The sequence below is a fragment of the Ascaphus truei genome, chromosome 11 (assembly GCF_040206685.1).
Source record: "Ascaphus truei isolate aAscTru1 chromosome 11, aAscTru1.hap1, whole genome shotgun sequence".
Lineage (NCBI taxonomy): Eukaryota > Metazoa > Chordata > Amphibia > Anura > Ascaphidae > Ascaphus > Ascaphus truei.
This window is the reverse complement of record NC_134493.1, coordinates 14,006,172-14,025,781: the sequence shown is the minus strand read 5'-3', so window position 1 is coordinate 14,025,781 and position 19,610 is coordinate 14,006,172. Positions and strand designations below refer to the sequence as shown.

The following is a 19,610-nucleotide window of genomic DNA, read 5'->3' as shown; positions in this document are numbered from 1 at the left end:
TTGTTTCATGTTCAATTCCCCATGAATGAAGTTCCATCTGGTCACCTCAAGATTGAGAGATTGCTGATCACTTTGGGACTTCAATTATCTCTACTGACATCCAGGATTCCATCTCATTGGACTCATTAGGCGCCGGTATCCCTCTTTGTTTAGTGGAGACACCTGTACTTTACTGGTCCACAGAGCCTCACTCTGTTTTAATTCTGTAACCCTTTTCTCCAACTTCATCTTTTCAGACTCCAAGGTTTTAACCACTGACCGCAAAGTCTTTGCATGCTCTTTCTCTCCCTGCAGTACTATAATTTCATTTATCAGGCTCTGTCTTTTCCTGTAATAAAGGCACTGGCGTTGTTGAGGGATTTCTGTAGCAAAGCCTTTTATTCCTCAAACTCTTTCTTTATTAAAGGTTCACTCTTTTCCACCTCTCAACTTATTATTAAGTACTGAGGTTTCCTCTTTTAGTTTTGTCATCTCTTTATCTTTGACCTCAAATGGCTTCAGAGCTTGTTCCATTCCATTCTATTTTTGAAAAATTCAGCTTGATCCAGCAATTTTTCTCTTAGAGCCTCCACCTCTTTCCTGTGCTTGATCTGAGTTTGCATCAATGCCACCTTCATCCTATTTTTCAGCTCTGCCGATTTTGTCACAGCAGCTTCAAATTTCCTCGCCTCTTTCTCCTGGGCGTACTGACTTTTAGGGATGGCACAGCCCATCTGCTCCTCCAACTCCAGCTCTAGTTTCTGGACCGCCTCATGCTCCCTCTCATACAGAGTTATCTGGCCTCTAAGCTCTTCCTCCAGCCATGCTCTGGTTATGCTCAGTGTGGCCTTTATCTCCTCATGCTGCTCTGCGGGGCCAAACTGGGTACTTAGATGCTCCTGTAGCACTTTCTGCTTCTCCTCAGCACCCACCTGTTTCTCCCTAGCCTCCTGCAGACTTGCGCGCAGACATTGCAGCTGGCTCCACAGCCCATCTTCTGCTTGTGTGCGCTTCTCCAAGGAGACATGTTCTCCTTGCAGTACTCTCTCTGTATTCTGCAGTGCTTGTTGCACTTCTAGCTTTTCCAGGGCCAAATGTTTCTTCACCTTCTCTGCTTGGTGAAGCTTCTCATCTCCTTCACTGACCTGGTTAGTCAAATATGAAAAAGCCATGGGAGCCGGGGATGTAACACCATAGGAGAGAGAAGAAAAATGGACATACAACAGTACTGTTATACAGTCAGGGTTCAGTAGTGTATGGAGCCTCCAATATGAATACTCACAAACGTAAGATATGTACATATCCAAAACTGTGGCAACATTTATTAAATGTGGATGGATGTAAACTCATCTCAGCAGGACCCAGGTGAAAGAAGAAAACCAGGATAGTGATTGCAGATGGTACTTTTTTTTTTTTTTCAAAAGTTTTTTATTAGGCATTGCTTAAAATACATTGTATACAGAGTAGACATCATGTTGCCTAATACAGGTTTTCTTATTTTAATGACAGTAAGAGGGAAAGAATCAACGCGCCCCCGACCTTCAAACGTGGGTCGGCAGGGTTGGTGTGAGGACGGAAACAGAAAGTGGGGGGGGGGGGAGGTAGAGAGGAAGAGGTGGGGGGGGAGGGGAGGTGGGGGGGGGAGGCCCTTCCCCCTCGGTCCACTACACATTATGCAGCCACCACCATTGTCATCCGTAGTATGAGATGGCCATTGTAATCTTTCGTACGGGACAGCCACGTATCCCATATATTATAAAAGGACTCCATTTTCCTTCTGAGGAAGGCCGAGAGCTTTTCCATTAACATAACTTCCTGTATTCTCTTTTTAACAGTTTGCCTAGGGGGGGGAGACACCTTTTTCCACGAGGCCACCACCGCACATCCACCGCACATCTAGCCGCCATGAGAATGAAGGAGATCAATTTACTTGTTGAGCGGTCAATGTGCTCGATTGGCCTGGCCAGCAAATAGGTCAATGGATCAATGGGTATTTGTAGGTCCGTAACCTCCGTGATTAAAATCTGTATGGTTTCCCAGTATTTCTGAATTTCTGGACATGACCACCATATGTGGGCCATGTCACCCTTATGTCCGCAGCCTCTCCAACATAGGTCAGAAGCCAGGGGGTAGATTTGATTTAGTCTAACTGGGGTAAGATACCAGCGAAACAGTATTTTATATATGTTTTCTTTGATTGTGGTACATATGGAGGTTCCTGAAGCTGCGTCCCAAAAACTTTCCCAGTCCTCTCGGTCTATAACTGTGCCCAATTCTGCTGCCCAAAGGAGCATATAGTTATGAACCGGAGCCTCTGTTGCTCGTTCTAGTTCTGAGTATATTTGCGTTATGAGACCTTTTTGGTGCGCTGTCTCCTTACATAGTCTTTCGAAATTCGTGAGAGGGGGAAATTCCAACGTTGGTGATATTGATTTGGCGTAGTGCCGAATTTGGAGATATTTGAAGACGTTTAGTCCTCTTATTTCGTATTTGTTTTGTAGCCTTTGGTAGCTCAGGAACTCCCCAAAGCTCAGGAAGTCAACAATCGTCTGTATGTTTTTGGTTGTAAATTGATCAAATTGTCTGGGCTCACAACCTGGTGGGAATTTGGAGTTTTGGGTGATTGGTATAACTTGAGATTTGGCGGTTGTGAGTATAAATTTTAATTTGCATTTCGTCCAAGTCTCCCATGTGTGCCTCATTGGTCCTAATTGAAATTTATTTTTCTGCAAGTCCTCCCTGCTCAGGGACCAAAGGCATGTCGGCAGAGAAGGCGTGCCGGCGTATTGCATTTCTATATCTAGCCAGCAATATTGGCCGGGTTCCGCATTCCATACTACTACCTGCCTTAGTTGGGTGGCCTGGTAGTACCGCGCAATGTCGGGGACCCCCAAGCCCCCTCTCCCCCTCGAAGCAAGCAGAACCGTACGCGGGACTCTTGGTTTTCTCCCCTGCCAGATGAAGTGGAGAATTTGTTTCTGGATATTTTTCAATTCAGTGCCAGGAATGTGGATCGGTGTTATGGATTACAGGTATTTTCTGGCATATAACGCATAATGAATACAGGTCACAGGTACTTATATATGTAGTATCATAGTAAGGCCTAGTATAGCTTAGAGTATATTGTTAAATTCCTGGTTTTCTTGTCTTAGAAATAATAGCTTGTTTTGCTCAGAAGAGGCAGGATATTGGGACAGGTTACAAAGACATAAAAAGGGGAACTTATAACGGTAAACACGCCGTGGTTTGAACAGTAACTTATGAAATATCCTAGGTTACTAAATGCAAGTCCTAAGATCGTAAACATCATACGTCACAAACCACAGAGTATGGACACATGACACGTGACACACGTACGCAGTAACTAATACACTCTATATTAGGTTGGCCCGACTCCATGTTAGATCAGAGAGAGAGAGAAAGAGAACCGAACTTAAGTGTGAAATCACACAGATGAGACTGGGACTGGCTGACCTGACATAATATCTTTTGGTTTGTGAGTATTGACAATGCATATCTAGTTATAATCTCTGCATAGTTAGGAATGGATTGGTAACATACTGTAACTGTTAGCCATCGGCTTATAAGAAGCTTGTTCTGATATTTCTGATATTTCTGAATATTGTTGTAATACAATAAAGGATAAACCTTTTCTTATACAAACTCTGAGTACCCTTTCTTTATAAATAATAATCTCACAATACCCTCCATATATCATAATATGTGAGGGTGTGGCCGAGGCTTTTTCAAGTGCAACATTCTTGGTTTGTGTTCTCTGCTTAGAGCAGGATATAACTCACCATAAGGCGACACTTGATAAAGAGAGGTAGGTGATTGAACCCAGATTATGGCGCTCCAACGTGGTTAATTACTCATGAGTTGTATAATAAATCTGACGTTACCCATTTAATCTTGAAAGTACACGTGTATGCTATATTTCCTCTTTATAAAAGAGAAGGTACAATTTTCATTATATATATATATATAGTATATCATGGCTGTTACGGATTTTGCACGAGTTGCAGATCTGAATGTTTTAATGAGGAATCAGTATCAGAGAAATCTGATTGACGGTGAAACTCTGGCATTTGAAATTCAATTTGGCCCGTGGGGACCTGGGGCAAGATACTGCTATCTAACAATAGACACCACAACTGATCCAAACACATATCAGTACGTACAACAGGCATATGATCCGTTAATACACACGATCATTAATTTGACACATAATGCAGCGACTGTCATTTTGGGACAACAGCCTGTGATTGCTACAGGCGTGGACAGACATGGTCCTATTAATTCTGGTGCGAAATATGGGGAGAATCGCACACACTTATTTACACCAGTTACATTACCTGAGTTAACACCAGCAGCACGCGACATTCTGACAGAGCGCGCAAATGCAACTGCAGAAATCACGCTGTTAAGAGAAATTGTTAATGCCCTCTTCGCAATTAGAGGAGCTGCTCCAGCGTTAATTGATGTACCAGCTCGGGTACAAGTTTGTATTCCCATGGCGAACATTAAGGCTACTATTGGAAAGTTGCCAACTAATCCAAAAGACATTGCATTGTGGCTTAATGAGAGAACGCATTGTTTAGATGGGGTGTATCCTACACCGACCGCAAATCAGAAACTTGCTTTGGTAAATTCTCTGCTACCAGCGGGTTTGTCAATCACATTAGCTGAAGCACGAGACTGGGATTCAGTCATCAGCAATGTGTATGAGAAAACCCATGGAAAAGTTACTATCTCATCACTGGCAGATACGCTAGGACAAGTTAATAAAACTAGTGGGATTGTAGCAGCTTATATTCTAGGGTTACGCTTTACACAAGGCAACCATGAGATTGTGTGGGGTTGTCTGAAGGCTTTGATTAAGGGACAGGGTTTGCTGTTAGACCTTGAAAGACAAATTCAAGGTGTACCAGTGGAACAAAAACCAATTATGGTTCCTGAGATTCTGAAAAATACTTACACTCTTGTTGGCAGATCGCTCACTGGTGATCCGATTGGATTAACTAAGCCACAAGCCAGTGACAGGAAACCTGAGAGATCGAACGCAGAAAAGAGGGGAAATTTTCTTGTCCAAGAGAGAAAGTGGAGACCTCCGTTCACCCAGTATCAGACTCCAGTTTATCCTAGAGACGAGCAGTGGGACAGAAGAGGTAATTTTCAAAGAGATAATAGAAGTTTTCAGACTCCTACACAGAGACAAAACACTCCTACACCACAGACTACACAACAAAATACACGCTTTGAACAGCAAGCTCGTAATGAGGGTGCAGTGTCCAGATATAATCTGAGACAATACATTAAAACTCCTGACAGATATGGGCAAGGCAAGGCTAGCGAAATTAAATTTCGTGACAAGCGTACAGGTTTTGCTATGCAGACTTCAGGATTAACAAATAGCCAACGTGAGCTTAAACAGCAAGCTGCAGCAGCGACGACACCGGCGAGCACAGAGAAATTTGTTGGGAAGATAACTCACCTCCCTACAGACCTCCTCTTTGAGGAATGACAAACTTAACGTTAAACATTCACTACAAGGGAAAAGATTACACTGGCCTATTAGACACACAAGCCGACATATCCCTTGTAAGAACTGATATTTTAATAGATGAAAATTATGTACACGACATCACGATACAAACAATTGAAGGAAACGGCACTTATGCTTCATATTATTTAGACTTAAAAATAAATGGCAGGAAAATTTCTATAGAGTTAGTTGAACATGACAGATTAGGTTGTGACTTTCTTATAGCATACAAAGATGTGGCTTCCTTCTTTACAATAAAAGAGGAAGTTACAGAAAACCGCAAGCAGACGGAATTGACTGTGAAATTTGACTTGGAAAAAATTATCACAGATCAATGCAATGAAAGTGCTTTTAATGATAAAACAAAATTGTATAATTGGTTAATGACACACAAATATATTTTTCAACAGTGGGAAAATCAGGTCGGATTTAGAAAACAAATCGTACACAATATTAATACATGTTCTACACTTCCAAAGAAACAGGCACAATATAAAATTAATCATGCCGCCTTACCAAGCATACAAATTGTAATCAATGATTTGCTTAAACAAGGAGTACTGCTTGAACAGTATAGCCAAATGAATACTGCAGTATATCCAGTGCCTAAAAAAGATGGTTCATGGCGAATGGTGTTAGATTATAGGGAAGTGAACAGAGTCACACCTTCAGTGACAGCACAGAACACACATTCACCTTCAATCTTAAGCGGATTACAGCGTAAACGCTTTAAAACTACGTTTGATCTAAGCAATGGGTACTTTTCCCATCCAATCACGCCTGAGAGTTATTGGCTAACCGCATTTACCTGGCAAGGTAAACAATTGGTTTTTACACGCTTACCACAAGGTTTTGTAAATAGTCCAGCTTTATTCACTGCAGACGTAGTCTCACTATTGTCTAAATTTGCTAATACAGAAATTTATGTTGATGACGTGTATCTATCACATGACACAGAAGAAGAGCATTTTAAAGCTATGACAGAAGTGTTAATTACATTGACAGAAGCAGGTTACCTTGTTTCCCTAAAGAAATCTCAGCTTGCAAGAGAAACTGTGACATTTTTAGGCTTTGAAATAGCTGAAAATGGCAGAGGCCTCTCTACTAATTACAGAGAAAAAGTTTCCAACATCAGTGTTCCTAAATCATTAAAACAGTTAAGAAGCATTATTGGGTTACTGAATTTTTCAATGACGTTTATCCCAGATTTTAATGTACTGATTGAACCATTACATCACGCAACATCACGCGAGATTAAGTCAGAGCAGACTAGACCGAAAACACCTTTTAAATGGTTAACAGTTGAGGATGAGGCATTGCGAAAGTTATTAGCAGCAGTTAATGATGCTTCCTACTTAGCGCAGCGCGACCCGACAAAACCATTGTCAGCATATGTAAACATTTCACCTCTAGCTGCATACATTAGAATTTACAATGCTATGGAAACAGTACCAATTACATTATTATCTTATGTATTTACAAACACAGAGAAGAGATATTTGCCGCTTGAAAAACTATTATCAGCGATTACACTCACAGTGCTAAAATCACGTGATTTGGCACAGGGACAGGATATCTATATATACACTTCAGTAGCTTCACTAGCAACATTGCAGAAACAGACCATTCCGGATAGGAAGGCATTAAGAAGCCGCTGGTTAAAATGGTATACAATTATAGAAGATCCCCAAATACATTTTGTGCATGATAAAACTTTAACTACATTAGATGACCTCCCATCACCTTTTGAAGGGGTGACATGGGAAAATCAAACACACCCAAATGACTTTTACACATGCATTTTCTACACAGATGGTTCAGCTGTAGACTCCAGCAAAGAAGGAGTGAATAAATCTGCAGGTTCAGGAATTGCGAAATATGATGCACATATGAATTTGATTCATAGTTGGCAATTACCTGTTGGAGATCACTCTGCACAGTTTGCAGAGATTCATGCATTAGCTTTTGCTATGAAAGAAGCGCTTACAGTTAAGGGACATGTACTTATAGTTACAGATTCCGCTTATTTAGCACGTTCAGCATTGCAGGACCTACCAATTTGGAGATCAAATGGATTTTTAAATGCCAAAAGGAAACCACTAACGCATATAGCTAAGTGGAAGGCCATTGCGGCCTATCTTGATCAAAAGCCTGATATTGAAATTGTACACGAGCCAGCGCACAGAACGCTTGGTTCATCGGTTCATACTATGGGTAACCAGTTTGCAGATAGTCTCGCGCAAACTGTAAGTCAGAAATTTGCCGTTAACAAAGTGTTAACAAGGGCACAGTCAAAGTCAGCCAGTCTCGATGCAGAGTTGTATGCTTGTCTGGATACCACCAGGCCTAATCCACCTGGGTATCCTAAGAAATACTCATTTAAACAAGTCAACAATGATTGCATGGTTGTAATTGATACTAATGAATTCATTGTTCCCCCTGTAGCAAGCAGGATGCAGATCGCTACGCAAGCACACGACAGTGTGGGACACCCTCACCTAGGGAGAGAAAATGTTTTGTTGACACTGAAACACAAATACTGGTGGCCGAACATGAGGAAAACAGTTAAGACAGTTCTAAGCAACTGTAAACCATGTCGGTTGGTGAACGCTCCTAATCATCAGACCCCACCATTTATTATTAATGCAATACCGAACAAACCGTTTGATTTAATATATTTGGACCATATTGGACCTTTGCCAGCATCACATTCCTACAAACATGTTTTGGTTTGTGTTGATGCTTGTACAAGGTTTACGTGGTTATACCCCGTTCGTGGTACGACATCTAGCTCTACGCTTAAATGTCTCAACACCTTAGTAAGTGTGGCTAAGCCCAAGGCCTTTCATTCCGATGGTGGACCTGCTTTCACAGCAGCAGAAACCAAGGAATGGGCCGCAACATTAGGTGTTGATTGGGCCTTCAGCTCACCGTGGCATCCGGAAAGCACTGGAATTGCTGAGCGTAGAAATTACGAGGTAAAACGACTTTTAACCAAAATGCTATCTAATCGTCCTACACAGTGGTATCCACTCTTAGTTACGGTTCAAATTGGCCTAAATAATATTCCTAACTCAGTAACTGGTAAAACACCCCATGAACTGTTATATGGTACTCCTATGAATACACCGTTTACTAATGATTCTATTTCTGTCCCAGGGAGACTTGAACAAATATTAATTTTACAGGAATTGAGGGATTCTTTTTCCCATACAGCCCACACACCACGTAATCCTGCAGCTTGGACGCCGCAGATTGGACATTCGGTCCAGGAGAGGGTTGCTAAGGTAAAGCCGTTGCGGCCTAAGTGGAAGAAACCTACCACGATACTTAAAAAGATAAATGAAAGAACCTTTATCATCCAAGATACAAAAGGAAGAGAAAGAAAAGTGAGTATCGATAATCTTAAGCCTACAGCACATTGCAGTAATGTCACTGTTCAAGATGGAGGAGACACCGTATCTGCGACAGACTTCGATCGAGCTGCAGCCTCTCGAAGCACAGACTGCAAGACAACAGGATGTGGAAAATAATCACGCAGGTGAGGTCCTACAAGCTGAAGCTGACTTCCCTGACAGTGACCAAAGACATATATATGTGTTACCTGCCATACCGGATCAACGCAATATTTACCAGAAGGCCTATCAAACAGTGGCTAAGGTGATCACAAAGAAAAGACTGTTAAAGACTATTTTGTGTCTCTCAATCTGTTTTGCTTTTCTAGCAATATCGGCCAGCGTTATTTTCAGGTTACAATGGCATTTTGTGACTCAGCAAGAAGGAGAGATCATCGACTGGAAACGTACAGCAGCACACGGTATTACCACACCAGACTCCGGCATCGTGAAACGAGGACTACATTACGATTTGAAACCGGTGGACATACAGTCGGTGGGTATACCTCAAGGTGTGTATTGGAAGCCGTTTCCTAAACCTATCATCCAGAAACGAAAGACTTTGGGGATTTCACAGGTTGTGCTGTTTGATTCTACTGTGCTAGCTAAAGAAGCTGGTATAACTACGCCAGAAGGAAGGAAGCTGGTGACACAACATCTGAATGCACAGATGCAACAGCTGCAATCTACAAGCCTGAAATATGATTTACCCCTTCATGACCATTGGAAGCAGCAAAGCTACCGTGAACAACGTTGTCATGCTGAATTTGGACATTGTTATTTCATTGACTTTCAAGGAACACGTAAATGGCCAACGAAGGAGCTGAAAGCTGATCATTGCCCTCGGCCTGGTGTGACCATGGACAATATAAGGTATAAGCAATACCCTATTTTCTATCTGAATACAGGTCAAATTACTCAGAACGGATTCGTTCCCAATGGACAGACTGATCCAAGAGTGGCATTCTGGGAAGGTGCTGAAGAAGAAGAGTACAGAATACCTGGGGGGGTAAGACCTTATATATCTGCTGTTTTTTGTACTGACAGTATTTACTCAGGATGGTGGAACTCATCAATAACCGCTGAGGACCTGTTACACAAACTTCAAGATGTGATGGAAGATGCTAAAACTGGACAGCTAAGGACAGCAGCACTTCCGAAAGAATGGAATACAAAAGGTGATGGTATGTTGTTTCGTGAACCTACAGCATGGGACACTTGCACTCAACCACGCTTTGCTACATTTACCAATACGACATACTACAGCCATTCATGTAAAGGTTTCAAGAATGCGTGTGGTATCACATTGGAGAAATTGATTAATGAAGGAATCTGTGATACTGCACCGACACACTTTATTCGAGTAAATACCCGGTATGTACCTGGCAGATACCTGGAATGCGCCACTCCTAACCTCTGACAAGCCCCGTTGCATTTGCCTTCCCAGCCTGGGTTCATGCCTGGCTGATGGGCGGCTGATCTGTTAAATGATAATGATTAGGATTTAATAGGCTGCAATGCTTCGCGTGTCTACCAGATGGCATAAATTCATGAATTGTAATGCAGTTTATATATATATACTGTGCAGTATTGCAGCCAGCGGGAATAAAATGCTTCAATCCCTGCTTGGAAAATAACTCAATGTACTCGGGCAGAAAACAGTCACAAACCTCAATACACCCGGGTATACCCGAATTCGTGGGACTAGCCAAGCTCGAATAAAGTGTGTCGCCAGTGTAAGGACACTACAGTATTCAAGTACGGTTGTAAACCGTGTTCCTTTTATTACAATCTCACGCAAGGCTATTTTAACTGGCAACCGAAAATGATTGATCAAGGATTTTTACATTTTTCTGGGTTACGAGGTTTTTGGTGTGTGGAGCGAATAGTGATTATGAAACCTAATTACAAAGTCTACTCCCTGTTCCAGAAATGTCTCAATGATAGTTTGCATATGAATGTTGACACGGTAATCAGGGCGATGAGCGATTTGATGAATGTTCAAATAGCTCCAGATGATAAACCCTGTGAGTATGACACGTGCACCACACGTAATATTGTTAACATGCCCTACTCAGAGGCAATGTGGGGTACGAATGCAACGATTAATGCCATAGTGTATTATGAAAATGACACAGAGTTCATGAATGAATGTAAAGTTTCAAGTAAAACATCTGCAAGAAAATTGCTTACTAACGATGATATTCTTATAACCACAGGACACCTGCTGAGTGATTCTGTTTCTGTTATAAGTCAAATCTCTGACTCAAATGATGAAGAATTAAGGAGAGGTATTTTGGTGTTAAGAGATCACATGATAAAATTTGCTTCCTACACAATTTCAGATATAACAGTGTTATCTGAAGAAATTAAAGCTTTGGTTATTCTTAATCACATTACTTCTATTAGGTTAACATTGCAAAGTAAAAAGGTTGACATATCACTTTTAAATCTCACTTTGATCACACAGACTCTCAATTTAAGTCCGAAAGAATCTGAAATCCTGGCATATGTTTCACAAACCACAGTTTATGACATACGAGAAAGAAACCACAGACGGGTTCATAACCCTGATGACTCATTATGGGAAGTTTTTTTATACTATGAATTATTTATTCCAGGAGATGTGTATACAACAAATTGGGAACTGCTTAATTTTGGACACATAACACACACAGGTTCTTATTTCGCAAGGATGCAGGTTGCGCAACCATTTCAATACATGTCTGTGAAATGTGATCGTAAATTTTTCATCAGCACTATAAGATGTGTTGATAGAGGTTACTTGATTTGTGATGACATTATACAGCACATGCCTTGCAATGATCAAATGCAAGGTAGCAACTGCCCGATAACTGTAATGCCTATTCAAACCCCTTTTACATTAATTCACAGCCTAGATAATGGGAGTTACATAGTGTTATCTACAGAAAAGGATTGCGATATTCCTCCTTTTCAGGCATCACTTGTCACGGTTAATGGGAGTATACAGTGTTATGGTACTACACTTATTCCACCTCTGTTACATCAGAAATTCACATCTGGAGTACATTTCCAGGTACCAGCTATCACACTGATCCTTCCTCACATGACAGCCTATTTGGCACATTTAAAGAAGATGAAGGTTACTATAGGGTTCACACATGATATAGTACATACCCTTTTACAGAGAGTTCACAGTGAATTACTACGTGTTGATTTGCACCCAGGTGATTTTCCCCAGTGGTTAACTACACTGGGTGAGTCATTGAAAACTTTTTGGCCAATGACAGGTAATTTTTTGACAAAGATAGGCACTAGCCTACAATCTACTGGTAAAAGTATCTTTAGTGGACTGGGAAATGCGTTTGGAATCCTAGGTTATTTGAAACCAATATTGTTTTTTATTTTAGGGATAATAATCCTTGTTATTTTGCTTCGTATTTTCTCATTTCTTCCGAAGATGAAGATGAAGAGGCGTTCAGCTTAATCACATTTTGCTTTATAGCATATATTCTTATATTTTACCTAGATACTAATATACTGTTTTAAGCACACAGGTCAAATCTAACCTGCTGCAGTATGCTTTGTTGCAAGGACACAGACGAAAAGAAAGATGCTTCACAAATCTTGCGTCTACCACGTTCCTATCAGACCTCCATGAGGATGTACTTAGATGAACTGGTTTTGCCAAATCGGAAACCCCGCAAAGTGCATGCAGTTCACGATACGATGAGAGACTTTATGTATCAGGACTCTCTTGCTTCCTCTGGACCGTTTTCTGTTTTAACACCTAATGGGACATTGCTACCGCGTAGCTTGCTAATGTTATGTAATTTTTGGCAAGTGAAATCTTTGCTGTCTCTTGGTGATCAACCCAACTTCAAGTGTAGAGACATTCACCGTCAAATATTTCAAATGTCTTTTTATACAATTGAAGAAGGTCATATCAGTATTGTCAGCCACGGGTCATATAATTGTACCACTTTGCTTGCATGTTCAGGTAATAAACATCAACATTGTTTTGGTGCCCGTTGGAATACTACGCTCTTGAGTGTGTATGAAAGCCAACATCAACCCGCTTTACAATTGGGTGATTTTTACAAATTGATACCTTCCCATCGTGGAATAACTTGTGCACATATGCGCAGTTGTGGGTGTTTTGGCGATCAGTCACATACTCCTATGAGTTCAAGCTCATCAACATCAGAGAGCTGTGACACTGTCTTCCAATAGTACACATAATGAATATTTTCTGCTTTGATAGTTTTTCATGCATTTGCAAAAATATGATAATTATGTGTAGGAGAGGGTGTTATGGATTACAGGTATTTTCTGGCATATAACGCATAATGAATACAGGTCACAGGTACTTATATATGTAGTATCATAGTAAGGCCTAGTATAGCTTAGAGTATATTGTTAAATTCCTGGTTTTCTTGTCTTAGAAATAATAGCTTGTTTTGCTCAGAAGAGGCAGGATATTGGGACAGGTTACAAAGACATAAAAAGGGGAACTTATAACGGTAAACACGCCGTGGTTTGAACAGTAACTTATGAAATATCCTAGGTTATTAAATGCAAGTCCTAAGATCGTAAACATCATACGTCACAAACCACAGAGTATGGACACATGACACGTGACACACGTACGCAGTAACTAATACACTCTATATTAGGTTGGCCCGACTCCATGTTAGATCAGAGAGAGAGAGAAAGAGAACCGAACTTAAGTGTGAAATCACACAGATGAGACTGGGACTGGCTGACCTGACATAATATCTTTTGGTTTGTGAGTATTGACAATGCATATCTAGTTATAATCTCTGCATAGTTAGGAATGGATTGGTAACATACTGTAACTGTTAGCCATCGGCTTATAAGAAGCTTGTTCTGATATTTCTGATATTTCTGAATATTGTTGTAATACAATAAAGGATAAACCTTTTCTTATACAAACTCTGAGTACCCTTTCTTTATAAATAATAATCTCACAATACCCTCCATATATCATAATATGTGAGGGTGTGGCCGAGGCTTTTTCAAGTGCAACATTCTTGGTTTGTGTTCTCTGCTTAGAGCAGGATATAACTCACCATAAGGCGACACTTGATAAAGAGAGGTAGGTGATTGAACCCAGATTATCGGGAGTATCTGGAAGTAATATAGTAATCTGGGGAGTATGTTCATTTTCCCCGAGATCATCCTCCCGATCCATGAGATTTGGTATGACCCCCATTTATCGAGGTCTAATTTAATTTTCCGTAGGAGGGCTGGATAGTTGTGTTGATATAGAGAATGGTAGTTCCCCGATATCTTTACTCCCAAATATTTGATACAGGAGGAGCACCATCTGTAGTTAAAATTTAGTTTGAGGAGTTTCATCTCTGGCTCTGGCAGGTTGAGATTTAGTGCTTCGGATTTATCGTTATTAATTTTATAACCTGATATCGCTCCGAAGTGTAAAAGCTCTTTTTGTAAGTTTGGGAGGGAAATCTGGGGTCTCGAGAGTGTTAAAATTATATCATCTGCGAACAGGGAAATTTTGTAGTGAGTACGTCCAATTTTTATCCCTTGAATATCTACGTTATTTCTAATCGTAGCCGCGAGGGGCTCTATTGTTAGTGCGAAGAGGAGAGGGGACAGGGGGCACCCCTGTCTCGTGCCATTTTGAATGCTAAAGCTCTGGACGTGACTTCCCGGTAATTTGACCGTCGCGGATGGATCTTGGTAAAGTCTGCGGACCCCTTCTAGGTATGCGTCTCGAAAGCCAAATTTGCGCATAGTATGGTCTAAGAATAGCCAGTCTATCCTATCGAACGCCTTCTCTGCGTCTAGGCTGAGTAATATTGCTTTGGTGCCTGTGAGATGGATATGCTTGATAATATTGATTACTTTACGTGTATTGTCCGAGGCCTGCTGACCTGACACGAATCCAACTTGGTCGATATTAACAAGCCTCGGAAGAATGGGGTTTAGCCTGTTGGCCAATATTTTACTGTAAAGTTTGAGGTCATTGTTGAGAAGGGAGATTGGACGATAGCTTCCACATTGCATCGGGTCTCTGCCTTCCTTATGGATTATGGCAAAGTTGGCCAGGGACATGGAAGTGGGGATCGAATTTCCTTCCATAAAATGATTGAACATTTTTAGTAGATGCGTGGATAGTATGGGCAAGAATCTCTTATAGTAGACGTTAGTGAAGCCATCTGGGCCAGGTGACTTGGAGATCTTTAATGCTTTTACCGTTGCTTCCAATTCTTCTTTTGTGATCTCCGCATTGAGGACCTGTGGTTGATCTGTCCTCGGTGGAGTTAAAGACCATGTTTAGGTCTCCTCCCACTATCATCGATGACAGATATCCCGGGTCTATGCCCTCAAGCACTGTTTTCAGAAAGTCTGTTTGATTTTCGTTTAGGGCATATACATTTATTAGGGCGATTGCTGAGCCCGCTAGGGAGCCATATACCACGAGAAATCTACCCTCTGGATCCGTGGTCGTTTTGACATGATTGAATGGAGTTCCTTGTCTGATTAGTATAGCCACTCCTCGCTATTTACTACTAAATGATGCGAAAAAGCATGTTGGAAACACTTTTTTGAATAAATTTGGGGGGTCCTGTGATGTGAAGTGGGTTTCCTGCAGGAATATGATGTCTCCCCCAGCCTGTTTGATGTCTTGGAGGGCGAGCCTCCTTTTTCTATTATTTTGAAGACCTTTGACATTGAGCGATACTATCTTTACTGGGGCGTTAGAGGCCATATGTGGTGTTAGTGGACATGGTTTTTAAGGTTCCTCCCTTCCCATCTGGGGGGGTCCTGATCTTGTAGTATATACACGGGCACGGTCCTAGCAAACATCTGTGGGTAGCTTGTCTTATTGCAAGGTTGACTGGGTGGGCCGAGGGGGGAGGGGGGTAAGGAGGGGGCAGGTGGGGTGGGGGGTAGCTCCGCTGGGACAGAGTCAGCGGTGAAGAGAAAAGGAAGATGAGGTTCGAGCGTGAACCTAACAGGTATTTGCCTGGTCCGTGGGCGACCGGCTTTTGGGCTAACGAGCCCAACGGGGTTGTTTCCGGTGTCGGCATCCGGTGGGGAGTGTGGGGGGTGGGGGGCTGAGCCCTCTAGTTCTCTGTTTTTCCCCATTTCGAAGAACTTGTTTGTGCCCTTAGTTCTCTGATAAGGGGGGAAAGGAGGGGGGGGGGGGCAAAAGAGGAGAGAACAGGGGGGGAGGAGGGGGGGGGGGATGGGGGTTGTATAGGGGGGGAGGAGGGGAGGGATCAGGTAGGATTGGACTATCATAGCTTAGGGGGAGAGGGGGGGGGCAGGGCAGAGGGGGAGGGGTGAGCTGGCGGGGAAGGGGGGGACGGGTGGGAGGTAAGGGGAGATGTGGAAGGGGAGAGGGGTGAGAGGAGGGGGGGAGAACGAGAGGGGCAGAGGGGGTAGAGGGGGAAGTTGTCGGCACCTTATTTTGGGGGTCGCCTGCACATTATTCATACAAAGCATGTCATGTATACAGGAAACGCTTGAATGCTAGGTAAACAGTCCATTATCTCAATAATCCACTTATACAGTTGTTTCATTGTAGACTTCAAAGTGGGTGAGTGGGGGGGAGGGGAACGGCGGGGAGGGGGGGGCGAAAAAGCTGGGGGTGTATGGGAGGAGGGGAGGGGTGACTACTGGTGGGGGGGGAAAGGGGGACATGGCGATGGGGGGTGACTTCTGGTGGGGGTGGGGGGAGGTGATGGGAGGGGGGGAAGAAGGATGGTATTTCAGCTCCCTGATTTGGCGCACCTGCACAGAAGGCAGGTGAATCATCAACTCGAGAAGTCGTTTGCACCTGAACCGTTTGTAGCATCGATAGTTGATCTATTTCTGTTACTGTGATGATCCCTTTATATCAGTATGTTTTATAATTAGATTGTGTCCTGGGAGCATATGGGGGGGTTATGTTCATTGTAGTGTCCTAGGGGGGGGGCGGAAAGGAGGGGTAGGGGAGGGGGGGTAGTATGGGGGGAGGGGAGGTGGGTGGCGGGGGTGAGCGGAGGTGCCTCGGGAAGGAATCGTGGAGGGGTTACTCTGTGTCTGTAGGTCTAATAGGATTGTTCGGCCCGTGCTGTGTCGCGACCTCTCAGGGTCATGTGCTCCGCTCTGGGCGCTGTTACGTCCATTATCGTGTGTCGGGACAACCCCAGGGACGTGGCATCTTGGGACTCTTGGGCTGCAGGTGAGGCGATCGTTGTCCTAGGTGACTCTACGGGGGGGGGGGAGGGAGGGGAGAAGGGGGGGGAGGAATGCAAGGAGGAGGGGGGGGGTTGGGGGATCGTTGGAGGTCTAGGGGGGGGGGGTGGCAGAGGGGTGTTGCGACATTTATATTAGGGTCAAATATACATGAGATGCACACATAATCACATTGATACTATACATTTATGGTACATGTTGACAATAAGACCACAGTTATCCCAGCTCCAGCAGCGCCCGGGTTTGAGACAATTGTACCTTGGTCATACCTTGGTTCACAGTTATAAGACAAGTAGAACAAATACACCGGGGTGGGCTCGTTCGCAGCTGCGTGTGGGGGGTCTGGGGGACCTTTATGGTGGGGCGCGCAGTACCCGGGGGGGGTGGCGGGGGTGATCAAAGGTGCTTCGGGGAGGGGTCGTGTGGGGGTTACACTGTGCCTATAAATGTACGCCGTTAAGTCTAATAGGCTTGTTCTGCTCGTGCTGAGCCGCGACCTCGCGGGGCCATGTGATCAGCTCCTGGCGTTGTTACGTCCTTTAACTTGTACCGGGACACACCAGGGACGCGGCGACCTGGGACTCCTGGGCAGAAGGTGAGGGGATCATTATCCTGGGTAACTCTAAGGGGGTGGAGGTCTTAGGCGGGGGGGAGGGGGTGGGGGGATGGGAGCGGGGAGAGGGATGGGAGTTGGAGGGGGGGAGGGATGGGAGTAGGAGGGGGGGGTGTTGGGGGGGGGGTAGTGGGAGGGCCGGGGGTGACGAAGGGGAGGGGGTGTTGCGGCAATTGGTTTAGGGTCACATATACATTAGATGAGCAGATATTCACAGTGATAATACGCATTTGTGGTACATGTTGACAATAAGATCTAGGTGGTCCCAGCTTCAGCAGCGCCCGGGTTTGAGACACTTATATGTTAGGTATACCTTGGTTTCCAGTTATGTGTCCTGTACACCGGGGTGGGCTCAATCGTGGTTGCACCTGGGGGGATTGGGGGACCTTTATGGTGGGGCTCGGAATTTCCGGGCGTGTTTATTACTCTATCTGAGGGAGGGGGGGACTAGGGAAGGGGAAAAAGGAGGGGGTGGTGGTGTTTGGGGATAGGTCTGTGGGAGGGTTATCGTGGATCTATGGTCGCGTTCTAGTGTGTGCGGGTTAACTGTCGTCTGTGCACAGCTGTTTGGAGTCGTGCGGAAATCACATGTCTGTGCTCCACCGGACCCCATGTCTTAGAGTGTTTCAGGTGCTGTGACTTTCTGTGTGTCTGGGTTGGCTTATGGATTGATCCGTATGTATTTGTAGGTAAGCGAGTATTAGTTTAGGAGGGGGGAGGGGGGGGGGACGGTGGTTTGGTGTGGGAATGGGAGGGGGGGTGGGGGAGAGTGAGGTGAGGGGGAAGGGGGGGATTCTTTGATGGTATCCTGTAGTAGTTGATATTGGTTCTGATGCAGCTCATATTTGGTTGTTTGGGGTGGGGGTGCTGTATAGGCTATATGATGTAGGTTGATTCGCTGTGATTCTAGGTTGGTGTGTAGGGGGGTGTGTAGGGGGGCAGGGATAGATCCGGGGAGGGGGGGGGGGCAGGCCTGGGGGGGGGAAGATAGGGCAATAAGTAGGGGGGGGGTCCTGAAGTGAGGGGGGGGCATGGGTGGGGAAGGGGGGGGAAGGGGGAGTAATGGGGTGGGAAGGAGGGGGAGGGAGGGGGGGGGTGAGTTGGTCTGTTTTGTGTTATGGTAACGAAGGGCTTTATAACGTAGCTGTCACTTGGTTTACAACAGGGGTTTGAACTGCACTCGCGGAAAGTTGGGGGGGGAGGGGATGTGGGGTGTTTGGCCCAGAAAATGTGCTTCATAGTCTCCGCCAGGGTTACAGCTTCGGTAGCAGTCCGATTGATGGAGGGGGGGGGACGGAGCTAGCACGCTCACATGGAGCCCAGATCTAATGTTTATCTGGGGGTGGGGGGCAGCCAAACCTTGTCTAGGCGGTGTCCACGGGCAGGTCGAGGAGTTCCCAGCGGGGCCTGGTCGGTAAGATTACCAGTGGATTGGGTTTCCTCTCTCAACTCGCCTGTGCTGTTTGTGTAGGTGCAGGTAATGGCTCATTCAGACAAAGCCCTGTGGTGCTGGGATCTCTTCGGTTAACTGGGTAGCAAAACGGCAACAAACGGGACTGCCCGACTTGTCAGCTTAATCCATGGCCTTTGGAAGGGCGGCTTGGGATACGGGTCTCCGGGCTGCTCCTCTCGGGGTTCAGGGCTGTTCCTCTGGGCGGTCAGGTCTGCTGTTCCTGCTGGCCGGCCAATCTTTCTGAAGCTCGCGTGGGTCTCCGCTCCTGGCTTGCTTCCCGTGACTCTCTCCGCGTGGTGCTCCGTGTTTGAGGCAGCATCAGGCCTAGTTCGCGGGCGAATCCTTGCATCTCCTCTGGAAGCCTGATGGATCTCTGCTTCCCGCCTCTACTGACCACGAGTCGGAACG

General features: G+C 44.4%; 1 protein-coding gene across 1 annotated transcript; it reads left to right on the top strand.

The window, feature by feature from the left end:
• Positions 1 to 4,791: 4,791 nt before the first annotated feature.
• Positions 4,792 to 19,277, top strand: LOC142462856 (uncharacterized). Its single transcript, XM_075565072.1, has 3 exons — positions 4,792 to 5,147; positions 8,741 to 10,282; positions 19,221 to 19,277. Exons 2-3 carry the CDS (start codon positions 8,954 to 8,956, stop codon positions 19,275 to 19,277), a joined length of 1,386 nt encoding a protein of 461 aa, XP_075421187.1. The 5' UTR covers positions 4,792 to 5,147; positions 8,741 to 8,953.
• Positions 19,278 to 19,610: the final 333 nt, after the last annotated feature.

Bases quoted from the DNA above. Each gene is read 5' to 3' on its own strand.
- LOC142462856 (XM_075565072.1), top strand. From the start codon at position 8,954: ATGTCACTGTTCAAGATGGAGGAGACACCGTATCTGCGACAGACTTCG. The intron at 10,283-19,220 runs GTAAATACCCGG...CTGTTTGTGTAG, and splicing joins CACCGACACACTTTATTCGA to GTGCAGGTAATGGCTCATTC.